Raw genomic sequence first — 18380 nt, forward strand, 5'->3', positions numbered from 1 at the left:
AATGATAATTTTCCAATAAAATATATTTTCTTCTTAATTACTAATCATAATAATATAATCCCTGGCCCTACCTCCTTGACCACATTACTCTTTCATCTCTCTTTCACACTGTTGTTATAACTTCTAGATTGTTTGCTTCCATTCTGCTATGCCCAATTTTGTATTCTGGGTGTCGCACTTTGTCAAGTAATGGGTGCTCATGACTAGTTCGTGTTGAATGCTGTCTCCCCCAGGGGTGACCCCCGGCAGACTTCTTTTTTCCCTTCATCTTGCTTTTGTTATTGAAAGTACAAAAGATATTCATTAAGTTTTCAGGCTTTTCTCTTACTGTTATGTATATCCCGACTAGATCAGAAAATGTTTGCAGTGAACCTATCTGCTTTTGGATGTACCACTTGTGGATTAACTGATGACCTCATTGTTTGGTCCATTACTCCCCAACAAACCATCTTGGGTATCAAATTCTCAGTTCATATCTTGTGGGAAAGAGGTAGTTCCACACATAGTGTATCTCGTTAGTCATTGGCTTTGCTGTATATTGGAATTCGAAACAACTCCGTAGTTGTGAGGTAATGATCTGGAGACACCATGTCTCGCAGTTGAATCTACCACATACTGTCAGTTGTTGTTGGCTGTGTGTGGGACAGCCTTGTTACTTAGACACACTCCATCTCTCTGCCTGCTGTGCAATATTGGTCTCAGCAGTGGTGTTGTATTGATTTTAAAAAAACAGTAGCTTTGTTCTCTACTGCCAGGTATGTTGTATACCATGTACTGGGAACATCCAGTGCCCAAATGTATTTTTCATATTGGCCTCTAATGGTGTGAGTATTCTTCATTGACTGTTCAGTATTACTTCCTGAAGATTGGGCAGCCTGGAAATGAGAGATTGTGGGTTACACCAAGTTGACATGTATCATTGCCAACTTCATAACAGCTCTCTGTAGTTATTTCTTAAGGCTGTGTCTGATTATTTTAATTACTTAAGTCTTTAATGAAGTGCATTTGTACATTGATTTCATTGTGAATTTACTTTAGTTCTGAACATTCTCCACAGTCCAACCTAGTATGATGTGCTAGCAGCTTTCTTTTATTCGCACCATAGTTTTTGCTAAGTTAGCTAGTTGCTTTTTGTGACACTCCTCTCTTTTAGTGTCTCGTTGTGATGCCAGAAGTCTGAATGTGGCCATTCACCCACAGTTTATATGCATTGACTTGTATGTTCAATATGTCATTTTGAGTGACTTGGTTGTGGTTGTTGTTGTGGTTGTTGTTGTTGGGTCATTCCATGGCAGATGGTCTAGAGGTTCCTACATGACTCGGGGGTTCTTGACAATATTTTGTGTGAATATTTACACATATTCCCAATAAATACTGTTAAAGTTGCACAATCACCATATCAGTACTTACGGAGATAGTCATTTCTTTGACCCACCATTGCACAGATTTAAACAGTGCTCGTTCGCATTTCTGACAACTTTGATACGTGTCTCTGGCAATATTTTCTTGAAAGAAGCAAAACTAGGCCATCTTTTACAACTTACCTTACTCTTAAGTGATATAATAAAATATTTGTTGAGCAATTTTCATATGAATACGAAAAAGTGAAGTTAAGATTTCTTTATCTCAGGACCTAATTGTGGAATAAATGTGCAACTTCGACCCATGCAATGGCTTAGTATAGAATTGAACCAATTGTGGGTTTTTGGTTGAGTGTAGTGGGTTTTTGGTTGAGTGTAGTGGGTTTTTGGTTGAGTGTAGTGGGTTTTTGGTTGAGTGTAGTGGGTTTTTGGTTGAGTGTAGTGGGTTTTTGGTTGAGTGTAGTGGGTTTTTGGTTGAGTGTAGTGGGTTTTTGGTTGAGTGTAGTGGGTTTTTGGTTGAGTGTAGTGGGTTTTTGGTTGAGTGTAGTGGGTTTTTGGTTGAGTGTAGTGGGTTTTTGGTTGAGTGTAGTGGGTTTTTGGTTGAGTGTAGTGGGTTTTTGGTTGAGTGTAGTGGGTTTTTGGTTGAGTGTAGTGGGTTTTTGGTTGAGTGTAGTGGGTTTTTGGTTGAGTGTAGTGGGTTTTTGGTTGAGTGTAGTGGGTTTTTGGTTGAGTGTAGTGGGTTTTTGGTTGAGTGTAGTGGGTTTTTGGTTGAGTGTAGTGGGTTTTTGGTTGAGTGTAGTGGGTTTTTGGTTGAGTGTAGTAAATCAACTAAACAAACACTTTTTTCACATACTTTATTGATGTTAGTGCACAACCTAGGTCTTGGGTTATAAGCCTATTTTCAAGTAGCATGAGTAGATTGCGGGAAGAGGTCAAGTTCAAGGACTGGACTGAACTGCAATTGTGATCTTTCAATTATGTAGTTGCTTTTGTTACATAGGAGTTTCACCCTAGAAGATACAGAAGTTTCACAGCTGCTCAAGCACATTCCTACAGAAGGATTATAGGATGAACTGTGATACTAGATTGGGTGGGAACTACAGCGAGTGTAGGGAGTGGGCAGGAAATTGTTGTGGTGCCGACCATGGGAATGTATACCACATACTTTTGCTTTTTAGGCTAATCTACAGTGTTTAAACTGCAGTTAACCTGAATCCATTTGTAGTCTGAATTATCAAAAAAATTAACAATTACTCAATACTAATATTCATTTTTGCAGGAGACTGTAAAAGTTTTTCGTGCTGTAATGCTGTCAGTGATCGTAAGACGTCTGATGGGAATGGAATGGGGTGTGCCATCTTCTGGTTCCAAGCAGCCAGTGTGAGAGTGGTGGGCAGATGTGCTTGAAAGCATTTGGTAGGAAAAGCTGTGTTATCTGGTCCCACCAAAACAACCACCTCGGATATCTCCACATATTTGATAGAAACAGCCAAATATTTGTGACAATGACACTTTAAAAATAGTGATGCCACAGACAGTTAATAATTAAGAGATAAAAAAAGAAAATGGTCTGCAAATTAATATAAACCATTTATCATTTTGTTTCTCCTACTATCAAAATGTGGACAATCAAAAAGTGCCATAAATTTGGCGTAGTAGTCTTTTTAGAGAGATCCCTTACATCAATAAAGGTATGTAATTTTGGTTAGTCAGAATACGCTAAAAATAATTTTTCTCAAGGAGCCTTTAAGAAAAGGGGTGCGGGGTTGTCTTATACTCGGGGTAAATAGGGTGTAAAATTTTCTGTAAGTACAGTAAGTTTTACGTAAACCACAGAATATGCAAAAACAAAATATGCTATACTTCAATTTAGAATTAAACTAGCATGTCAATAGCATTGCACAGCAGACATATTCAATTCTCTCATGAGTTATGTCCAAAAACATGACAAAGTACCACAACTTACACAATGTGACAAAGGTGTGAAATACAAAGACAGTTAAGTGTTGCAGCTGTTGTGCAAGAATTTTACTACCATGATTTCCAGTGCCTTGGTAAAGGATAACTTAAATTTCAGAATTTACATGTCCTGCCATTCACAAAATTTCTTTCACTCCCAACAAAGTTTCCACATTCACAACGTAAGTTTGCACCTGATTTTGCAAGAAAATATTTATAATTTTTCCGCGTTGTGTGCTTTGCCTCTCGATGTTGTTGGAGAAGAAATTGATTCAATTTATATAAATAACACTGTCGGGAAGTGGGCCTTCAAGCAATGTTTACAACCTTTGTGTGTTAAAGTTTCTTGACACTAGGGTGCTCTACTCAGCTGATCCGAATCAGTAAGTTGGAACAATTTGTGCCGCTGCCAAGCTCTACTCAACGTGGAGGTTGAGGAAAAGAACTACGTTCATTCATATAGGTGTTCTGGCCAATCACTACAGTTTCCAAACTCTCCACTGCACATGCTCAGCTCAAAGATTGTCGTGATCTTCATGACACCTTTGCATTACTTAAATTTAAATTTTGTTCATTAGGTGGGATGGATAGCTAGTTCTAGCTCTAGTTTGTGCCTTTGTGTTCCTTGAACTGCTGTTTTTTGTTCAAATTAACCTCCTTGACTAATGAAACATGGCACCAGTTATGTATTTTTTCATGCTTGCAGAGACAAATTTTGCAAAGACAAATTTTGCAAATTGTCAAGTGCAGGTGTCTATGTAAATATTTTTTGTGATGATCTGCAGACAGACTGTGCGTGACTGTTTGTGTGGATGTTATTTTCTGGATAATGGAGGATCTCAAAAAGACTACAGTGCAAGAGGGACAGAACTGCATGTATGCCAACATCACACAAAATACTTGTATAAATATTTGCACTTGCTAATGAGAATAAATTTCTGAAACATTTCACGCTGTGCATGAAAAAATGTGAACATGGTGCATTGTTTCATTATTTAAATAATCAGTAATACAGTTGCAGGCTTCGCAAAAGCATCAGTTATGATGTACGAAATTAAGTCAAACGTTTCTGCTTTCCAGGTAGTTACCATTTACAATTACATCAGTGGGCTAAACATAGCATAAAATTCAGATAATCTTCATTAGACAAGAAGTCACTGAAACTCCATTCCATCCCAAGTGTCTTTGTTTGGCTGCCTTTGTTTAGAATTATCTGTCTGAAATTTCTCCATCTTCATTATTTTTTTCCCCTGCAGAGACTGTAAAAAGGTGTACAAGGTGGTCTAATTTTCTTTCAAGAAAATATTGCCAGAGATATTACGTCCCAAAGTTGCCGAAGACTTAAGGGTGCATTGATAGCTGTGCTATTGGCTCAAACAAATGGCTAATCTCTATAAGTATGATATTGGGGAAAGTAAAACTTTACCAATGTTCACTGGGAACAAGTGGAAATGTTCACACAATTTCAGCAAATTCATTGATGGTCGTGTGCCACCTTTTTTGAAATTGGTTCATTTGGCATGGATTGCTCCCACCATTCCTGTTAATTTAGCTTAAGATTTTCAGTGCTGCTGTAATGTTTGGCAATTTGTTAACCTGCAGCTATTCTACGATGCTGATATCTTGGAAGAAAAGGTTCTGTTGGAGTGGGCAGGCAAGGAAAGCAAGAAATACGTGAGCAAAGAACTAAGCCACGAGATCCATGAGCGTGCAGAACCATTCATCCGTTGGTTGCGCGAGGCAGAAGAGGAGGAGAGTGAGAGCGATGAGGAGGAGGAAGATGACTTGGAGGTGCGTGTCAGCTAGAGACCAATCTGATGAGCAGGTTTCTCCTTTAAGCAAATTTAATCTTACAAATTTTTCATTTCACCAGATTGAATACGATGACCGTGCAAAGGCATCACCCCTGAAGGAGCAGCCGAAACCGGTGCAGAAGCCTGTAGCTGCAGCACAAGAATCAGAGGAGGAAGGAGATGACCTTGATATTGATGCAATCTAATTCGGTAAGCAAATTCCCTGATATTGATGCAATCTAATTCGGTAAGCATATTCACTGATTACATGTAACTAAATTAAATCTTTAGTAAACACCAGTAACTTGATGTTGTAAGAACTGCCTTGATGACGTGGTTTTTAGTTTCTCCTGAAAGATTTCGGAGTTCCGAAGTTAGCAAGAGGTTTAGTTTTCGTTATTTACAGGTGTGTCATCTGTCTGAAGGCTGATACGATGCAGCTGTCTGTGCTACTTGGTCCGGTGCAGTCCTCATAACTACTCTAAACTACATCGATTTGAAGTTGCTCACTATACTCGTGTCTAAAGGTCTCTCCGCAGTTTTCATCCCCCTCACTTTCTTTCCAATACCTGATTGACAATTCCTTGATGCCTCATTGTGTTCTATCACCTAATCTGTTCTTTCAATCATGTTGTGCCAAATTTTTCTCCAAAGCTCGATCCAGTACCTCATTAGCTGTTAGATATACTCACCTAATATTCAGCACTCTTCTGTAGAACCTCACTTAAAAAGCTTCTATTCTCTTCTTGTTTAAACTGCTTATTTCTCCCTCCAGGAGGAAGGTGCCCTATACATCTACATGGATACTCTGCAAATCACATTTAAGTGCCTGGCAGAGGGTTCATTGAATCACGTTCACAATTCTGTTATTCCAACCTTGTACATGCGCGGAAAGAATGAACACCTATAACTTTCTGTACAAGCTCCGATTTCCCTTATTTTATCAGCTGATCATTTCTCCCTACATAGGTCGCTGTCAACAAAATATTTTCGCATTCGGTGATTGGAATTTTGTGAGAAGATTGTCACAATGAAAAACTCCTTTCTTTCAATGATGTCCAGCCCAAATCCTGTATCATTTTTGTGACACTGTCCCATATTTCACAATAACACAGAACGTGCTGCCCTTCTTTGAACTTTTTCGATGTACTCCTTCAGTCCTATCTGGTAAGGATCCCACATCGTGCAGCAGAGGTCGTACAAGTGTAGTGTAGGCAGTCTCCTTAGATCTGTTACATTTTCTGTGTGTTCCTTCCAATTTAAGTTGTTCGTAATTGTAATACTTAGGTATTTAGTTGAATTTACAGCTTTTAGATTAGACTGATTTATCGTGTAATGGAAGTTCGATGAATTCCTTGCAGCACTCGTGTGGATGACCTCACACATTTCATTATTTAGGGTCAACTGACAATTTTTGCACCAATCTGGTATCTTTTCTAAATAGTTTTGCAATTTGTTTTCATCGTCTGATGACTTTATTAGTTGATAAACGACAGTGCCCTTTGCAAACAACCAAAGACGGCTGCTCAGATTGTCTCCAAAATCATTTATATAGATAAGGAGCAGCAAAAGGCCTATAACGCCAGAAATCACTTCTGTTTTACTCAATGACTTTCCATCATTTACTACGAACTGTGACCCCTCTGACAGGAAATTGACTGAGACGATATTCCATAAGCACGCAATTTCACTACAAGCCACTTGTGTGGTGAAGTGTCAAAAGCCTTCTGGAAATCCAGAAATACAGAGTTAGTCTGAAATCCCTTGTCAGTAGCACTCAACACTTCATGTAAGTAAAGAGCTAGTTGTGTTTGACAGGAACAATGTTTTCTAAACCCATGTTGAATGTGTGTCAGTAGACTGTTTTCTTCGAGGTAATTCATAATGTTCGAACACAGTATATGTTCCAAAATCCTGCTGCATATTGATGTTAACGATATGGGCCTGTAATTAAGTGGATTACTCCCACTGCCTTTCTTGAATATTGGCGTGACCTGTGCAATTTCTCAGTCTTATGGTACGGATCTTTCGTTGAGCGAACAGCTGTATATGATTAAGTATGGAGCTAATGCATTAGCATACTCCAAAAGGAACCTAATTGGTATAGTGTCTGGACCAGAAGACTTGCTTTTATTAAGTGATGTAAGATGCTTCACGACTCAGAGGATATTTACTTCTATGTTACTCATGTAGGCAGCTGTTCTTGATTCGAATTCTGGAATATTTACTTCGTCATCTTTGGTCAAGGCATTTCAGAAGGCTGTGTTTAGTAACTCTGCTTTGGCAGCACTATCTTCAATAGTATCTCCATTGCTATCTCGCAGAGAAGGTATTGGTTGTTTCTTGCTGCTAATATAACGTCATATACGACCAGAATCTCTTTGGATTTTCTGCCAGGTTTAGAGACAACAGTTTCGTTATGGAAACTGTTATAAGCATCTCGCATTGAAGTCCGCGCTAAATTTTGAGCTTCTTTAAAAGATAGCCAATCTTGGGTTTTGCATATGTTTAAATTTGGCATGTTTGTTTTGTTGCTTCTGCAACAGTGTTCTAACCCGCTCTGTGTACCAAGGAGGACCAGCTCTGTTGTTTGTTTATTTGGTATAAATCTCAATTTCTGCCGATATTTCTTTGAGTTCAAGCCACGTCTGGTCTAAACTTACGTTATTAATTTGGAATGAGTGGAGATTCTCTCTCAGGAGAGCGTCAAGTGAATTTTTATCTGCTTTTTTTGGATAGGTATGTTTTTCGCTTATCTTTGGATGATTTGGGGATTACAGTATTAAATCTCGTTAAGACAACCCTGTGTTCACCAATCCCTGTATCGGTTTTGATGCTTGTTATTAACTCAGGATTATTTGTTGCTAAGAGGTCAGGTGTGGTTTTACAGCCATTTACTGTTCTCGTGGGCTTGTGAACTAACTGCTCGAAATAATTTTCAGACGTGTAGCACAATTTGGTATGATATTTTATGCATACCTCCTGGAGGTGGATTTAATGTGCTTTTGCACTGTCACCTTGAAAGACTAATCCGTAGATTGAGGATCCTGTCCAGATATTGGACAGATCTCAGATGGCACTCAATAGTGCTGAGAGAAGTTAAACTCCTGTACATGGTACTGACCCAAAATGTCACAAACGCACTTCCATGATAAACTTGGGGGGGGGCTGCATGCCCAATACATACATATGTCATGCCAGCTTGCCTCAACTCTCTTCTCAGACAGTAATATTAAAGTCTTGCCCTCATCACTGAAGAGACCACGATACCAGTGATCCAAATTACTTTCCAAATTTTCCTTCCCACCTTATTTGCACACTGCAGTGGATGGTGTGGGAAGTGTAGTTTGGTCAGTGGACGTCTAGAGGCCTAACTGACAGTGTCGAGACAGTCTTTAGTGTCAAGAGTTAATACAGCCATTCCACTTGCCTCCAAAAAAGCAGTGCACAGTTCTATTCCCATCTCCCAAGGGTAACTGGTAGCCCTAATAAGTGTGTGGTGTTTACTGGAAAACCATTACGAAGCAGATCTTCTGTTGTCTACATCTCATGACAGCAGTAGAGTGTATAAATGTTTTGGCCCTGGTGCAAACCAGTACAGCAGGTAAGTTCCATCATAGATGATATGTTGTGTAAAGTGGCAATGCACATTCCGATAAAGCTTAGTGATCCTCTGAGGAGGCACACCGGTACACACTGTGAGGGATCGACACTGTTGCAGTTTTTCCCTAATGAAACACTTGGCTGTTGATTTCTCTCTTCAACCATGACTTTCTCACTGTATTGATCACTGGACTTTTATTCTGTGCTCTGTCATCTCTTAATACTTCACGTCTAATAGAACCCAGTGCTTGATATAGACATTCCTCCATACGAATACAATGAATATTTTGTTTTCAAACAATGTTCAAAACTTCTGTTTCCCATTACACAATGCAGAACAGGTCACTTTGAGCCTTCATTGGCGATTAGCCACTTCTATAAAGGGGTTGTGTAAGATTTGATGTTAGTTGTAGTTGCTGATGTCACAAAAGGACGCATAGTTATTGCACGTTCCATGGTCATTTTCAGAGACTCCCTAGCAGTTCACTGAGAACAGTGTGTGGATGCATCCCACACCTTGATGTTTGTTGTCCCTGGGGAGACTGAAAATTACATATTGGCCAGTACAAAGTTAACGGGTTTCAGGATCTCTGACAACAGCTAGTCTATGTAATTTATAAAGTTGATGCCAGTCTTTGTGCTTAAAATTTGAATGGCGTACAGTCTTTCACTCAGTGTCAGGCACAAGTGCTGGAGATGCTGGGTACCCTAAAGTATCAGACTGAGAGCTGTGGCCAGTAGTATTCAGGTTCCTGATCAAAAAATAAATATTGAATTCAGGAGGGTTGAAACAGTGTACAATGATGGTCCACGGACTGACTGTGGTGTAGGGTGTGACTTTCATTGGCACACATTTCCCGGTATTGGCTTCAGGCACACTGTGCAGTATTTACAGCAGAAGTGTTTGCCCTGTATCAGGTCACAGAGTACATCCAGTGACACGGGCTTTCCATTGTCATCTGCTCACTCTCTATCAGCATCCTTAAAAGCCTCTGTGTGCTGTACACCATCTATACCTTTTTGAAATGAGTACGGGAAAACTGGTATTTTCTCACTCTTGATGGGTCCACTGTGGTGTTTGTGGGTTCCTGGTCATGTCGGTCTGACAGGAAACGAGGTTACTGATGCTGCTGCCAAGGCTGTAGACCTCCTACCTCAGCCCACTAGTTGTTATATTCCCTCCAGTGATCCCCGTGTTGCCATCTGTCAGGTAGTGGTATCACATTGGCATCACCACTTGTCCTCCCTTCCCAGGAATAAGCTCCAAGCCTCTCTCAGCAACTTGGATGACCTCCTTTTGGCCATCCTGCCACGAGGTAGTCATTTTAACCAAGTTGCATATATGTCACTACTTTATTAGCCATCACAATTAAAGTGGTGCTCCCCCACCAGTTTATATGCATTGCGCCCAACTTTTAACTGTCCTTCATTCCATGACAGAACACCCATTTTTTAACCATTTATGTTCCTGCTTGGGTTTTCCATGTCAGTTATTGGCCATTTTAGCAAATGACTCGACCACGTTTTAGTTTTTGTCCATCATATCAATATGGCGAAGGCCATTTAATTTTTAGTCCTGGGTCACCATTTCTCTATGGCATGTTTTAGGCTTTTCCCTGCATCCCTGTTTTTAGCTATCTTCTCTTCAGTTGATCAAGATTGATGTGTAGTCATTTTTTAACTCTTCTCTTCGTCTTTCACAGTTTTGACATGGGCGCATATGACCCTAGTTGTTTTTGTGCCCAAAACAAAACAGACGGGGGTATAGTGTGTTTTCACCAGGAAAATCTGGAAATTTTCTTCTCGTCTGTGTGTACACACTGTCATTCCAGTGACAAATGGAGTGTGGATTGTCAACCACTATCCTCTGTTGGTGACACCTCAGGAGTGTTTCCACAGCACTGATGGGATACAGGGTTCCCACTGGTATGTTCAACCACTAGACTCAAACATTGCCTGTTCCTTCATAGCCTTGTATCATGCCAACCTATTTTCACATGCTTCTAAAACAGAGGACAGGTCCAGTTAGACTATGTGACTTCAATGTTCCCCGAGAGCACCTCAACGTGGCTGCTTCAGGCACAAAAATAACTGCCTCTAATAATCAAACGATGCGCACACGGCACTCTGACCCCTGTTTTTTAAAAAACCATAAGAGTGCATGCAATCTAGCCGAATATAGTGTAATAGTGAGTAACCATTAACCAAAACAGACAGAATTAATAGGCTTACCAAATCAGATCAAAGTCCCGTGTGCAAGTCCATCGGTACAGCTTGTCACTTCACTCCCGAGCAGAGAGAAATGCAGCGACCTGCTTGACAACACAGGCCCAGCAATTTACCCCATGACCTTACACACACCAAAATGCGCCGGAACTCGGGATCAGTGCCATCTGTGTCCTGTGACGGTCATCTAGCTTGATCTATGATGCCTTAAGAAGTTTTTGCATGGATGATGTTTCCTTCTGAAACAGGTTTCAAGAGGCCATGTAGTAAATTGTCACACCACCCTTAAGATGCTGTATGACAAATGTGAACATATCTCATCCACATAGACAGTTGGATGACTCGTCTTTACACTCACACTTTTTAAGTAAGCAAGTACGTTTTGGTCTTGTACTACTTTGTTCCTGGAGACTTCTTCTTCCAACTAAATTATAGAGTGCAAAGTGTTATAGTTTCTTCTAAATTTATTAAGCTTTGTAACTTTGTATGAATTTACTTTGAAATGGGTCGTCTTCCATCTGAACCGTAGAAATATTCACCATGTGGCGAATGACAATCTGTCTAAACTGGCCTTCCAGGATATTGTTGGCCTTTCCTTATAAGGTGTTGAAAATGTCGAGATACACCTGCCTGGACTCAGATCAATTCTCTCGATTTGCAAAATGGAATTAAATGATACACCAGTTGCTTCGGCCCCTTGTTTCAATGTGGATTTTAGTTTCAATGATGCACCTAGCACAACTTTTTTTCTCTGTGAACTGGTAGACTTTTGCAACCTCTACACATGTTGGACTGTGAAGAACTTTGCCATTGCTGTGTACTGATTGCATCTTCAACTTCGAATATGTTCTCCCAGAGTTAGTTATTGCTTCATTTGGTGGCACCGTGTCTGGGAAGTGGGGCCTACTGCGCATCTAGTTTGTTGTTCATGCAGACATGAACTGTAGCATGTTATATGCAGTTTTGCGAGATTGTCCTGTATAAATATTTCACATGTGGACAATGTCCCAGAATATTCATGTGGAATGAAGAGAGTTCTAGTGGGTGAAAATTGTCTGCATTTTCTTCTTTCTCAAAAGATTCTTAAGTAGGTAGTTGCTGCTTTATTTATTCTCTCCCCCATTTTAATAAGGCCTTCATGGATGGAATTGTAGTTTTATTTTACAGATCTTCATCTTCACAGGTCAGAACTGTGTACAGTACTCTCTCTAACCAAGACAACTGATTTTTGCAGGAAATGAGTTGGCACTTAAGCCTGACAACGAGTAAAAGTTTCAGCTTGCCATTACAGAGCTCCTCTCAAAAGCTAAGCTTTAAAGCAGTTTGTGAGGTGTAACTGTGTTCCCAGTATCTGCAGCTGGATTAGGCGGACTGGTACAGTGTTAACTAGTCAAACATGTCTACTGAAAGTTTCTGTTCTGGAGTCTTTCAGATTTTTACAGTTGAACCTCTTAACTTGTGTAATGAGTTTAATTTAATTTTCTTTTTTGTTTCAGATAACATTTGGAATCCTCATTACTGTATGGTTGCATAGCAAATTACGAAAAATATTTAAAGTGAATATAAATATACATAGCTTTAACTGGTAAAACTTTTATTAACACACAATTCTTTTTCTTGTTGCTTATTGTGCATTTATACACTTCGGCTCGTTAGTTGGTGATTCCTTTTTATTGTAATTCATAAGAATAGGTTAATTTGTCAATAAAGATTATTGCATCTTAAAACCTGTGTGGCATTTGTATAGTGTGAAATAGTAATGTATTGTACTCCTTACTAAATAGTACAAATTTGCTGTTTGGAATCATTGAAAAGAACCACTGGAAGCTGTTCTAAGTCTTGACAGACAGATTTAATATACTTGTTTTAAAGGACATAGTATTTATGGTTAACTGGCTGTAACTTTTGTGGAAATGTACTTAAAAACTTACTGAAACAATGTAGAAGATTCCTTTTGGAGAAGTGTGTTTTTTCTGTTAAAGGTTCTGTACATGATGAATCTGAAATATTTGAGGAAGAGCTCTAAGCAAAATAAATGTTCTGCCTGTTACTAAGTGTCTACATATTTCCATAGACCAAATATTTTTAGTGTGTTGAGGTAAAGTTTTACAGTTTCTCGGAAATATACAAGAGTAAAGATAGTTCTAACAGCATATTTGGAGATTCACTCTCTTTCCACTTTTGCTTTCTACGAGGGCGGTTCAGAAAGTAACCTCAGATTGGTCACAGTGCGGGTTGTGGGGGGAGTAGCGACACCATCTGTGCGTTCATGCACTCAACAGGTCAGTGGGCATCAAGCCGTGGTCGAGTGAACGTCGTACCTGCGCTAGTTTAGTTTTTGTGGCAGTTTGAAATGTGTGCTGCAATAGAAAACCCCGCCTAATGTGAAGTGCGTGCTGTCATAAGGTTTTTTACAGCCAAAGGATATTCTGCAGCAGCTGTTCATCGTGAGCTTTGTGCCGTGTACGGACCAAGAGTTATGAGTGAAGGAGTTGTCCGTGGATGGGTACGTTTATTTAAAAGTAGACGAGAAAACGTTCATGATGAAGAGAGGAGTGGTAGACCATCATTGGTGACTGACGAACTCGTTCAGACAGTTGATGCAAAAGTTCGTGAAAATCGACGTTTCTCAATGTCGGAGTTGTCTACTGGTTTTCCACAGATTTCTAAGACTCTCTTGTACGAGATAGTGACAGCAAGATTGGGTTACCGTAAGTTCTGTGCACGATGGGTGCCCAAAATTCTTACCGACCACCACAAAACTCAAAGAATGGCCTCTGCATTAGACTTTGTCACGTTATGAGGACGAAGGAGAACCATTGTTAAACAGAATCGTGACCGGTGACGAAACCTGGATTAAGTACGTGAACCCTGAGACAAAAGAACAATCAAAGATGTGGGCACATTCAAATTCGCCTACCAAACCAAGAAAAGCCTCGCAAGATTTTTCTGCCAGAAAACTGATGGCAACGGTGTTTTGGGATGCCAAAGGGGTGTTGTTGGTTGAATTCATGCAACGTGGTACGACCATTAATCAAAATGTGTACTGTGAAACAATAAAAAAGTTACGACGGGCTATACAGAACAAACGCCGTGGTATGCCGACTTCCGGTATTGTTTTTTTGCACAATAACGCCCGTCCTCACTCTGCTCGCAGAACAACGGCCCTTCTTGAGTCCTTCAAGTGGGACGTTATCAACCATCCACCTTACAGCCCAGACCTGGCGCCAAGTTATTATCACCTCTTCATGCATTTGAAGAAATGGCTCGGGTCACAGCGGTTTGATGACGACAAAGAGCTCAAAGATGCGGTCACAGGCTGGCTCCAGGCACAAGCGGGTGATTTTTATGTAGAAGGAATTTCAAAGCTTGTGAAGAGATACGATAAGTGCCTCAATCGCTATGGAGACTATGTAGAAAAATAGTGCAAAGATGTAGTTGTAAGATGTATATATTAAAATATTTTTATTTAACTTGGTGTATTTTTTTAAATCAACCGGAGGTTACTTTCTGAACGGCCCTCGTATCTTTAACAAATACCTCATAGAAAATGTAATGTACATCCAGTAAGGACACATCAAAATATTGGTCAAAATTGACAGTTGTTTTTGTTTGTCTTAATGTCCGAACACAAATACCATGGGATCATACGTGGATAGTGTGGAATTTTTGTTTGATTCGCCTTTCATGAATTAAAAGAATACTGTGTAATGGTACTATGTAATGGCCTTGTAAAACAACACAAAGCATCTTGCAGCAACACAAAATCTGGCTCCGTACATTTCCTAAGAATTTGCTTTAAAATGCTGAAAATCTTAGTCAATACCCATAGAATTCACCCAACATTAAATAGAACTTCACTTTTAGCTCATTAACTTCATAGTTTGCAACAGGACAATGAACTGAATTTGTCAGGCTTTCACACAGTTAAGCCTGAGTTAAGCATTGGACTGCTGGAGATTTTAGCCTCTGAAATTTTGATTGCTAGATAAGGTCTGGTGTAAAGGTATGTTTCAGTAACTGTAAATATTCCATATTGCTGACAATATAACTGGACAATGTTGTCACCAACACTGCAGCACACAAGAGTTGCAGCCTATGTGAGACAGAACTACTAGACATTCTTGCCCAGCAATGCATTTCGTGGTCAGAAGTGTTTACACAGGGCTATACTGTTCCTACAAAATGAATGAATGTGAAAAGTGTGTAGCACTTTTTTTTTTTTTGTTTACTTCACACTAGGAATCATTAGAAAGAAAAAGAGAATCTGGCTTAGTGGATATGTTCTTTATTTCTAAGCAAGCTAAATATGTAAAAAAATTTAACTTGTGAAATGTGTACCTAGTAAATGGATAAAGGATGGAAAAATAGAAAAGACACCCCCCCATGGTTTAATAATGAAATTTGGCAGAAGCTGAGGAATCGGTCTGTTGCACTCCCGGTTCAGAAGGAAACATGTAAATGAGTACAAGCGAAGGTTAGTAGAGACTTGTGCATCTGTGAAAATATCTATGCACAAAACGTACAACTGCCACCACTGTCACACCTTAGCAAAAGATCTGGTAGAGAAACCGAGGAAATTCTGTTCATATGTAAAATCACAAAGTGGATCGAAGGCTCCCATTCAGTCCCTTGTTGACCAATCTGGTGTGGCAGTTGAAGATAGCAAAATGAAAGCCAAAGTTTTAAATTTCACATTCAAGAAATCGTTCACACAAGAGAATCGTGCATACCATCGTTTGACCTTTGGACAGACTCCCGTATGGATGGTATTGTAATAAGCATACCTGGTGTAGAGAAGCAACTGAAATATCTGAAAGGAAACAAATCACCAGATATGGAATCACAATTCGATTTCACATAGTGCTCTACAGCATTGCAGCATTCCTAACTTCTGTTTGCTGCAGAATCCTTGAACATATTCTCAGTTCGAATATAAGAAACTTTCTTGAGACAGAAGCTTGTGTCCATGAATCGGCATGGTTTTTAGAAATCGTTCGTGTGAAACTCGGCTTGTCCTTTTCTCACTTGGTCTACTGAGAATTCTGAATGAAGGGCAACAGGTAGTTCTGGAAAGCATTTGACATGGCATCCTGTTGCAGGCTATTGACAAAGGAATATATGGAATATGTTCAGATATGAGTGGCTCAGACTACTTAAATTACAGAACCCAGTACGTTGTCTTCAGTGGCAAGGGTTCATCAAAGACAAGGGCATCATCAGGAATGGGGCACTCCTGTGTGATAGGACCACTGTTACCTGTATAAATGAATGATTTGGTGTACAGTGTTGGGGATTGCTGATGATACAGTGGTGTATGGTAAGGTGTTGAAGTTGAGTGACTGTAGGAAGATACTACAAGACTTAGACAAAATTTCCAGTTGGTGTGCTGAATGGCAGCTGGTCCTAAATGTGGAAAAATGTAGGTTAATGTGGATGAGTATGATCAAATCTATAATGTTCAGAAAAATGTTACTAGTGTACTGCTTGACAGGCAAGTCATTTAAATATCTAAGAAAAATGTTGTAAAGCAATATGAGGTGGAATGACCATGTAAGAACTGTGGTAGGGAAGGCAAGTGGTCAGCTTTGGTTTAATGGTAGAATTTTAGGAAAGAGTGGCTAACCTGTAAAGGAGACAGCATACCGGTAAAAGATGCTGGGATGACATATTCTAGATTGTCTGGGATCTATATCAGGTCGTATTGAAGTAAGACATCGAAGCAATTCAGAATTGGGCTGCTAGATTTGTTACCGGTAGGTTCAAACAACATTTAAGTGTAACATAAAAGCTTTGGTAACTGAAATGGGAATCCCTGGAGGGAAGAATATTGACATCCCAGGGCTGTGGATGTAGGCGAATCACACAATTCGTAATTCTTTTTGTTCACTTCATTGCAGTACATAATGAACTCACATCAAGCGACTGACAAAACAGGTGATTGTATTTATGTACACAAAATTCTGGACAAAAGTGAAAAAATAAGTTTTCACTGGCATACGACTGCAGTGCTGTCAGTGATACGGTAGCATTTACAACAAGAACAGAGCGATTTCCCGCAATAGAAAACAGTAGCCCTATGCAGACAACTTGCAACATCAGCATTATTCCCTGGCAATATCATTAAATTGCCCTGTATTGCAGTGGTGTTCACAGCAAAGCTGTTGGTGCTAAATATTGCCATAAAATATAGCCCACATGAACGCACACTAAGATGACACTCAAAATAGTGTTGCACCCAACTCTAGTGTCTGTATTGTTCCCTCCAAAAAGAGAACTTAAAATTTTATTATAGGTTTTTCATAAGATTGGTGCTGACATGAAAATATACAGGGTGTATACACCACAAGAAAAATCTTGAAATTTTTTCATCCAGGAAAACATGGGAATTTTTAGAATTCTGGTAATTTTTCATTGTTTAAATTTTGAGATAAATGTTTGTGTTTTGAATGGTAAGAACTGATGGGCTAACAAAGAATTTTACATTGGTCCACTATTACATGATAATATTGCAGCAATAAAAGATAAACAAGAGAATGCCAAAATAAAACTTTAGTTGCAAGAAAACGTGTCATTTACAAAAACAAAAGAAGGTGCACATACAAGTGACTGCCAACAGCAAAATGTGTTAAAGGCTTTAGGATTAAGAGTGTGCTATACTATGTAACAACAAACTGCTATCAATGACCATGATGTTACAACTGTTTAAATTTCTGATAGATTATGGTGAAATATTGGGTATGGTTGTTTGAGAAGCATTACTTTTAAAGTAAAATTGCTTTTACACAAGATGAGTTGTTACATTTAAGAATATGCCATGAATTTGTTAAAGCACAAACTGCTTGAAACTGATTCAAAACTTAACACTCAGGACCGGCCATTTATGGCAGTATTTAAAAGTTATTGGCACATTTGTGTTTGATATTTCTTAAGGGGTAATGCGTGCTATCAAAGACCAAGCTTCAAGGAGAGTTTTCCATATTTATTTTAGTTCTTTTATAGACTACAAATTACACTCTAACAGTGGCAAAAAGTATAATTATCCTTAACTACAGAGAAGTTGAAATACTGAACGGAACATTTATTTTGCTGGGTAACTTAAGAAATATCCGGTGCATGCCATTGAAGTTTATGACAGTGCTTGTCAGAAATATTCAGTTGCTGGGGTTAGTTTCCTAAAGTGCCAGGAAATTATATACAAAGATATAAAAACTTGCCCTTTCAGAGGATTTGTAAGTTTTACAGTTCCACCAAGGATAAGTATACTGTCACTTAACATGGAAAAATATACTTTGACCGTGGGTATAGTGTATTTTTAACTGGGAAAAATCTGGAAATTTTTTCTTGTATGCTTATACCCCCTTAACATAGCTATAGAGATCTCCGGAGTTCATTGATATAGGATTATTCACCTATGCCTAATTAATCAGTGTGATGT

At 39.2% G+C, this 18380-nt stretch overlaps 1 protein-coding gene across 3 annotated transcripts in view; it reads left to right on the plus strand.

Annotated features, from left to right (window-relative positions):
• The window catches only part of LOC126425101 (eukaryotic translation initiation factor 5), a 113683-nt gene extending 100691 nt beyond the window's left edge, over window positions 1-12992 (plus strand). For all 3 annotated transcript variants that reach the window (XM_050088023.1, XM_050088024.1, XM_050088025.1), the window contains exons 9-11: window positions 4923-5111; window positions 5194-5323; window positions 12439-12992. In XM_050088023.1, the coding sequence (XP_049943980.1) occupies window positions 4923-5111; window positions 5194-5319 (315 nt within the window). In that variant the 3' untranslated portion in view covers window positions 5320-5323; window positions 12439-12992. The remainder of the gene's footprint in view (window positions 1-4922; window positions 5112-5193; window positions 5324-12438) is intronic.
• The last annotated feature ends 5388 nt before the right edge of the window (window positions 12993-18380 follow it).

Source organism: Schistocerca serialis, chromosome 10 (assembly GCF_023864345.2).
Source record: "Schistocerca serialis cubense isolate TAMUIC-IGC-003099 chromosome 10, iqSchSeri2.2, whole genome shotgun sequence".
NCBI classification, from domain to species: domain Eukaryota; kingdom Metazoa; phylum Arthropoda; class Insecta; order Orthoptera; family Acrididae; genus Schistocerca; species Schistocerca serialis.